Genomic DNA, 8,188 nt, shown 5'->3' on the forward strand with positions numbered 1-8,188 from the left:
AGCGGCTATACGAGCGAATGTTATCCTTTTCTCCCCTGCCTTTATAGATTAAGTTCATTCTACTTTTTCGCCAACTGTCTGGTATTTCCCGCTCCTGTAAGCACTTTTCTACGGCTTTCAGCAGTGCTTCTTTAGTGTTATGTCCGAGTTCGTTAATGAGGCTGACGGGAACCCCATCTAAGCCGGAGTAGTGCGCTTAGGAATTTTTCCTTCGGCCTTCTTCCAATTGAAATTCTCTAGTACTACATCTTCGTCAGTTGCACTCCTTTGCGTACTATTACCTACCGGGGGAATCCCCTGGGTGACCTTTTTAAACGAATCGGCTGTTATCTTTCGGATGTAACCTAGCGCTTCATGCCCTTCCAATTGATTTCCTCCTTCATCTACCAAACGTTGTTGCATTGTGACAGACTTCCTACCCAGCGCTTTTAGGTGGCTCCAAAATATCCTAGGCGCGGCCTTCTTCTTTTCGCGAATCTCTGTCATCCAGCGTTCACTTTCACCTTTAATTTTTGCCTCGACTAATTTCTGCACGATGGATTTTTGCTCTAAATATATTTCCCATATTTGGTTGACTTCGTCCTGTGGCCGCTTCTCTTTTTTTGCCTGTCTGTGCTCCCGTGATGCCTCACGTCGCTTCTCGATCGCCTCCCGGATTTCTTTGTTCCACCAACTTTTTGGCTTTCTCTTTCCTTTCCAACAAATAGCTTTCTTCTCTTTTTCCATTTCTTTTGTGATTATATGTAGCAGCTCACTATACTTCCAGTCTTTGCCTGGCAGTTCGTCTACTTTTTCTTCGACTCTTGCGGCTACATTCGTTATTTGTTTGTCATTTAGATACAAGCTGCCAAATTTTGATTCTATGTTCTTATTTTCAGTTTTATATCCCATTTGTAATATTATGCGTTTATGATCACTACCCAAGCTGTTAATGCCTTCCTCGTCTATTCTCATCTCTCTAAGTTTGTCATATATTCCTTCTGTCATGAGACAATAATCAATGCTCGATTGCCTGTTTCCGACTTCCCACGTGATCTGCCCCTCACACTTCGGCCCCACGTTAACTATCTCAAGACTATGTTGCTCGCAGAGATCTACCAATAACTTGCCATTGGTGTCTGAATATCCGTCAAGGTCACGAATGTGAGCGTTCATGTCCCCTAGAAGGATTATTTCGGCATCATGACCAAATTCTTTAATATCGGTGCTTATGCATTTCACTATCTCCAGATTCTTTTCTCTGCAGTTATTCCCCGTCCACAAGTATGCTACACCTAGCCACGTTTTCTTTCCACCTACTGTGCCCGAAACCCAAAGGTGCTCTGAACACGTCTGCTTCACTCTATCCCATTTGTTCTGCTATGAATTAGCATTCCAACACCCCCACCTCTCCTTTCTGATGTGATCCTGTTACATCCTTCCCAATATAATTGTCAATATGTGGTGCTCTTCCAAGTCTCTAAGGTGTGTTTCTGTAACCGCATAAACACCTATCTGTTCCTTGTTTAACTGTCCCTCAATCTCTAACCATTTTTCCTTTTTTCTGCCACCCTGCATGTTAATGTAACTAATTGCAACACGCGCCTTCTCCCTTCTTTTAACTTTTCTCTGGTTTTTCGCTATACTGCCTGTCAAAGAGTCCCCCTGGTTGTTTTCCTCATTACAAGCTACCCTGGGCACCGAAGGGCCCGCGTGCCCCCCAAAAAAGCTACTGCGCGTCCCGCAAGTCGCCAACCCACCTCATGACCAAGCCTCCTATCGAAGTGTATTCCGTCTCTTTGAAAACCACCCCACCTGTGCACCTCTCTGTTTATTTCCACTACCTCGATGCCTTTCTTTCGACTCATATGCCATATCTCTTTGTTTGCGTCGACAACCGCTCTTTGCAGGTTGACGTCACGCACCGGTACCTCCGGTATTGTGCATACCACTATCTGCACCTGAGGGGAAATGGCGCGCATGTCATCTACCCCTTTCGCTAATGTGGTCGCTAGTTCGGCTGATTCTTCATTCAAGACGTCGTTTAGACCTCCCGCGATTATCACGAGGTTACGTCCATTAGCCTTAGTTGCGAGTTTTGCGCTAGCTTGTCTCATCACTGATCCCATCCCATGTCCCGGGAACTTCCCTATTAAAACTCGTTTGTCGCCTCTCACCCTTTCTTTGACTGCTTCTGCGCATCTAACTAAATTCGAGTCCCCGGCGATTATCACGTGTTCCGACTTTTCTGCTGGACTCTCCCGCACCTGGCCACTGCCTCGGTTATTAGCGCGTGCCACTGCTGCTGTATTGTCCCCTCCCCTTCCCAAAACTACTTCGCGGAAGCTAGGTCCTGTGACCCTTGCACCTGTCTTTTCCAAACCTGTTTCCCCCTTCGCGTCTACCACTGTAGGGGTCGGTACCCCTCTGTTCCCTCTGTCGCTTGCTACCTTTGCTAACCCCTCCTCGGCTGACTTAAGCCTTTCCCCCATAGCCATCGTTTTTTCCCGCTCTTTGGCACGCGCTAAAAGTGAGGATCAGGGATCATTGCGCGACCTGGTGGAGAAGATCTCAACCGCGCGCTTCATTCTTCGTGGCCTCTGAGATCCACTTCGGCAGTCAGACGAAGCACAAAGATAACCCACACTCTAAGAAAACATCAACTATTTGGGGAGTATTTCTGCCACAGAGACAGAAAAGAAATAGAAGAAACAGAAAGAAGAGAGAAAAAGAAAGATAAAGAGGAAGAAAGAAAGCGAAAGCTAAAGATAAGCAAAGAAGGCCGCCTAGCTCCGCACTTCCTTCAGGCTTGGCACCACTACTGCGAAGTTGCCTTAATTTTGTTCATGTATATATCACTTTTTCAGACTCGATTATTTATCGAGCTAGTTCATGCTAGAAAATAGGATGACGTCCAAATTGATTTGTATATGCCTGTAACCCTCGTGTCTCAACCTGCAGTCATGCGTGTTAAATTGCTTGACTTCCTTGTAGTGATGACTCGTTAAAAGGAGGCAGTCCGAATAAGAGAGCTCAAGGTGCAAAAATGAGGAATATTTGACATAATTCAAAGTCTTCGTCTCACTGCCTAAATTTCTACCAGACGCGTAACTTAAAGGGACCCCGAAACGGCTTTGACGATGTTGTACGAACACATTGGGCCGGTAGAGTAAGTCCTAACGATCATTTACAGACCGATTTAAGCTCTGTGCGTAAACTGTATAATTTATTACAAGGCTTTAAAGCTGCGAATCGCCACCGATCACAGCGGCTCAGCCAAACGCGTTTTCAAACCGCTCACTTCCAGTGCACGTCGTCTTGAAAGCGCGACGTCACGCAGGCGGCTGATCTGATTGGATATATCCAGTCCACGTCACCGAACCTCCCGTGGGCAGCGAGCGTCGTCTGCCTGTGTTACAACGTGCTCCGTGTTTACGTGAGCTGAGCGACAGTGTTTATCTCGAGGTGTCTTTTCTTGGACAGAATGAATTGCCCTAGCCGTGTTGTGTACCACATATCTATCATTTGGTGACTTGTAAAGCTGCGACATCGTGCAATGTTTGCGAGGCATCTGGCTCTCGCAATCCGTTCAATGCCACGATCCACGTGTCTGCGGCTGTAACTTCACCCCTGAAGACACAACCACACTGCCCGAGTTTACGCTTATCGGTGATCGTTTTCGAATTCTTTTTGTTTGTGCGCATGCTTTTGCGGGTTGTCGTCGTACAGGAGAATAAAATAAGATCGGCTGGTAGGCTGGCGGCACCTGTCGGAGCAGATATCAACCACTCCGCAAGCTTCGTCTTTTTTGCCAGACGGCGTGCTGCCGGGCACACTGGGCATCCGAGATTGCGCGATATTGTACGTTTTTTTCCCTGTGCCCTACTCAAACATTCGCCTCTGAACCGCTGAATTATGAGATTGCTGTCTGTATCGAGCGTCTTGTAGAAAGCGTCTGCACACGGTGGTGGACACAAGAACACTGGTTTATTGATAGCAAAAGGAACGCTTGCGTACAGCGTTGCCAGGCGTTGCTCTGTTGGTTGTACACAGTGTTGCCTTGTTGATCGCCCGTTACATCCTCCTTTCTTTGAAGGCGAATCACACAAAAAACACTGAAAATACAGAAGACATTTAACGCCGGTCGGTAACTGTCCTCTCTCCTAGGCTGTTTCACTCTGCTGGAATCCGTGAGTGTAGGCCAGGCGAGGTGGTGGTCTTTGTGGTCTGGTGGATCGTCGGTAGAAATCGTCACTGTTCGGTAAGCCTGATGTGCCGGCTGGCGGTCGGTCGTGCGTAGCCTGCGGAGGTTCTGGCCCGTGCGGTATGGCTCCACTTGTAGATGAATCGGAGGTGTCGTCGCTGTCGTCGGCGTTGTAATGGGATAATCGACAGAACGCTTCTGGCGTTTTGCGGAGGTGTTGTCTATTTCGACGGAAAACCCGGCCGTCTTCTGTCAGAACGGTGTACGACCTTGGCGCCACGAGATCTTGGACTTGTGCTTTTATTTCCCATCTACCATGATTGAGAACGCGGACGACGTCTCCCTTCTGTAATAGAGCAAGTGACCTTCTTGGGGTCTTTGTTTGCACATGTTTTCGCACGGGCCTTGGGGGTGACACTGAGAAATCTGGAAGCAGCGTTCTGAGACTTCGTCCCATCAGCAGCTCTGCTGGCGACCGGCCATCCTCAAGAGGACACACCCTGTAGTTCAGAAGGCCTAAATAGAAATCCTCTTTACTCCTCTCCGTCTTGTCCAGAATCCGCTTGACCACTTGGACGCCCTTCTCGGCGAGTCCATTGGATTTGGGAAAATGCGGACTTGAAATTGTATGTTTGAAGTCATATCGAGCCGCAAAATCTTTGAACTCTTTTGACGCGAACTGAGGGCCGCCATCACTACAAACTTCTAATGGTAACCCGTGCCTTGCAAAGATCTGACGTAGTTTCTGAATGACAGCTGTTGCTGAGGTCTCCTTTAGCTGTTCGACTTCAGGAAAATTAGAGTAGGCGTCGTAGACAACCAAGAAATTCTTTCCAGCATGCTGGAAAAGATCTGCACCAACTCTAGCCCACGGCAAGTCAGGGACGGCGCGCTGAAGAAGGGGCTCGTCAGGTTGCCGATAAGCAAACTTCTTACAGACGTCACACCTGTCAATAAAATGGGCAATATCTGCTGCCATTCCTGGCCAATACATCAACTTACGGGCCCTCGATTTGCATTTCCCTAACCCGAGATGCCCTTGGTGCACTCGTCTCAGCATCTCCGTTCGCATGGTTGCAGGTACCACTACTTTGGTTCCCTTCAGCAGTATTCCGTTGACTACAGTAAGCTCTGCTGTGGAGGACTTTAGCTCACCCTCTACTGAGATTGACGACCGCAATCTCGAAATGACATCTTGCAGCGTTTCATCACTGGCCGTTGCTGCCTGCAGACGGGAGAGAGTGGCTGGACCCACACTTGAAGTAAGGACGCCAACAGCATGAATTTCAACATCTGTTGTGCCCTTGCCTGGGTGTTCCTGGGCTGGGATTCTTGACAAGGTGTCAGCAACAACTAATTTGCTGCCTGGAACATACTGCAAATCAAATTCATATTTCAGCAGCCGAAGAAATAGCCGCTGCAGACGCGGTGGCATGTCACCTATTTCTTTCTTTGAAATCGCCAACAATGGACTGTGGTCAGTTTCGATAGCAATATGTCTTCCAGTGACATAATCGTTAAACTTTTCACAGCCGAATGTTATGCCTAATGCCTCTTTTTCTATTTGAGCATACCTTCGCTCGGTTTCTGTGAGTGCTCGCGACGCGTATCCGACGGGACGCCAATCGCGTCCATGTTGTTGGAAAAGGACCGCTCCGAGTGCAAACGCAGACGCGTCCGTCGACAGTTTCGTGGGAAGCTCGGAATTAAAAACAGCCAAGACTGGCGCTTTCGTCAGCATCATCTTGAGTTGTTCCCACTCACGCTCGTGAACCTGCGTCCACTCGAAAATTGTATCGTTCCTGATTAGGCTGCGCAAGGCCTCAGTGTGGGCTGACAACAGTGGCAAGTACTTTCCAAAATAGTTAACTGCTCCAAGGAAGCGCTGGACGTCTTTCTTGGTCTTTGGCGCAGGTTGGTTTAAGATGCACTTTATCAGGTCGGGATTAGGCTCAATACCTTTGGAGCTAATTTTATCGCCCAAGAAGGTGATTTCAGTTTGTCCGAAAATGCACTTTTCCGCATTCAAGGTAAGGCCCTCAGCCTGTGCCCTTGCTAGCGCTTTGTGCAGGCGTTCATCGTGTTCCTTTTTGCTAGAACCCCACACAAGCACGTCGTCAATGTACACACGCGTTCCTGGGAGGTCATCGAATATCTGGCTCATGGTACGCTGGAAAACTTCGGGTGCAGATGAAATACCGAACGGTAATCGGAGATACCGATAACGACCGAACGGGGAGCTGAATGTGCAGATTTCTGAAGTCTTTCTATCTAAAGGAATTTGATGAAAACCGCTGTTTGCATCAAGTCTGCTGAAAAACTTTGCTTGCCCTAGCTCACCCTCGATTTCTTCCCGGCATGGCAACTGAAAGTGTTCTCTTTTCACTGCCCTGTTAATTGCCCGCGGGTCCATGCAAACTCTTAAGTCTCCATTTTTCTTCCTCACGATAACCAAGGGGCTTACCCAGTCCGACGGCTCTTCCACTTTCTCAATGATGTTCGCGGCACACATCCGGTCGAGCTCTTTCTTGAGTGGCTTTCTGAGTGCGTAAGGCACGCGCCGGGTTGGCTGTACTACGGGGACAGCGTCCTCTCGAAGCACCATTTTGTACTCGTGCCGCGTCCTTCCAATGCCGGTGAATAGTCTTGGATATGTCTGCTTTAGGCTTGCGTAACCGTCGCTGTTGTCCACCGCGTTGACTCTGTTGACCAGACCAAGTTGCTCACTAGCCTCGAGGCCCAAAATTGCTTGCTTCTTCTTTACTACGAAGAACTCCAGCAGAACGTGCCGCTTGTCTAACTGCACGGCGAGGCGAACCTTTCCACAGTGTGGTATTTCACCACCCCCATAATGACGCAAGATGCTCCTCGTGGGGTACGGCTGCTGTTTAGTACCGAGCCTGTTGAACAGCGAACGCGGCAGCAAGTTGGCCTGCGCTCCGGTGTCGACCTTCAGCTGCACCTGCTTTCCTTCAATGTTCGTTGTTACAACCCAATCGCGACTTTCGTGTCCACGCTTGCTTTCCGTTGACCTGATCTCCAGAACGTCGAAGTCACCGTCACTCTCCACTCCGTCGACCACGTCATCCACTGCTGCTCGGTTGCTCGTACAGCAGGCGGCGAAGTGATTAGGCTTCATGCAGTTGTTGCATATTTTGCCGTACGCCGGACACTTTCTTGGCGCGTGTGACAAGTTGCAGTACCGGCATTTTTTTCGTACCTTCTTAAGTGGCGTTCTTGAAACAGGTTCAATCTTGTTTTCCTCAGCCCACGCTTTATTTTGCGATTCAGCAAGTTCCTCAGCCTTGCAGTATTCCACTGCTGTGACGAGGGTCAGGTCCTTCTTGCGAAGAAGTTTTTCACGCAGGGAAGCGCTAGAAATGCCATACACGATTTGGTCCCTCAGCATGGAGTCTCGTAAATCACCAAAGTTGCACGTTCTTGCTTTGAGCTGCAAATCCCGAAAGAACTGTTCGAATGGCTCTCCGTGTGCCTGACGACGCGAGCGAAACACGTAGCGTTCGTAAGTCTCATTACACTTGGGCAAGCAGTAGGCTTCAAACGCTTTAACCAAAGCGTCGTAGTCTTTAGCTTCCTCCGGCGTCAGGTTCAGGGTATTGAACACATCAATTGCTTCTTGCCCGGCGACGTGCAAAAAAATTGCAGCTTTCTGCTCCTTACTGCGTGGTTTGATGGGCTCCGTAGCTATCAGGTACAGCTCGATGCGTTGCTTGAATGTCTGCCAGGACGCCGCTGCGTTGTCGCCTAATTGCAGTGGCTCGGGCGGGCGTAGTTCAGTCATCGTGGCGTCCCACTTCTGACACCATGTATCGAGCGTCTTGTAGAAAGCGTCTGCACACGGTGGTGGACACAAGAACACTGGTTTATTGATAGCAAAAGGAACGCTTGCGTACAGCGTTGCCAGGCGTTGCTCTGTTGGTTGTACACAGTGTTGCCTTGTTGATCGCCCGTTACACTGTCCTCAGTTATTGTTGTTAATCCAGG

The 8,188-nt window shown here is 48.9% G+C and overlaps 1 protein-coding gene across 1 annotated transcript; it reads right to left on the bottom strand.

Moving 5' to 3' along the window:
• Positions 1-4,142: 4,142 nt before the first annotated feature.
• LOC125759154 (uncharacterized) lies at positions 4,143-7,674 on the bottom strand. The gene is made up of 3 exons (XM_049417513.1): positions 6,648-7,674; positions 5,339-5,558; positions 4,143-4,807 (listed from the first exon to the last, which is right to left on the bottom strand). Exons 1-3 carry the CDS (start codon positions 7,590-7,592, stop codon positions 4,143-4,145), a joined length of 1,830 nt encoding a protein of 609 aa, XP_049273470.1. The 5' UTR covers positions 7,593-7,674.
• Positions 7,675-8,188: the final 514 nt, after the last annotated feature.

This window comes from Rhipicephalus sanguineus, chromosome 7 (assembly GCF_013339695.2).
Source record: "Rhipicephalus sanguineus isolate Rsan-2018 chromosome 7, BIME_Rsan_1.4, whole genome shotgun sequence".
Classification (NCBI taxonomy): domain Eukaryota; kingdom Metazoa; phylum Arthropoda; class Arachnida; order Ixodida; family Ixodidae; genus Rhipicephalus; species Rhipicephalus sanguineus.

Coding starts and splice junctions, on each gene's coding strand:
- LOC125759154 (XM_049417513.1), bottom strand. CDS start 7,592: ATGCTGAGGGACCAAATCGTGTATGGCATTTCTAGCGCTTCCCTGCGT. Junction 5,559..6,647: donor TGGAAGAGCCGTCGGACTGG/GTAAGCCCCTTG, acceptor TTTGATTTGCAG/TATGTTCCAGGCAGCAAATT. Junction 4,808..5,338: donor GTCGTCAATCTCAGTAGAGG/GTGAGCTAAAGT, acceptor TCAAACATACAA/TTTCAAGTCCGCATTTTCCC.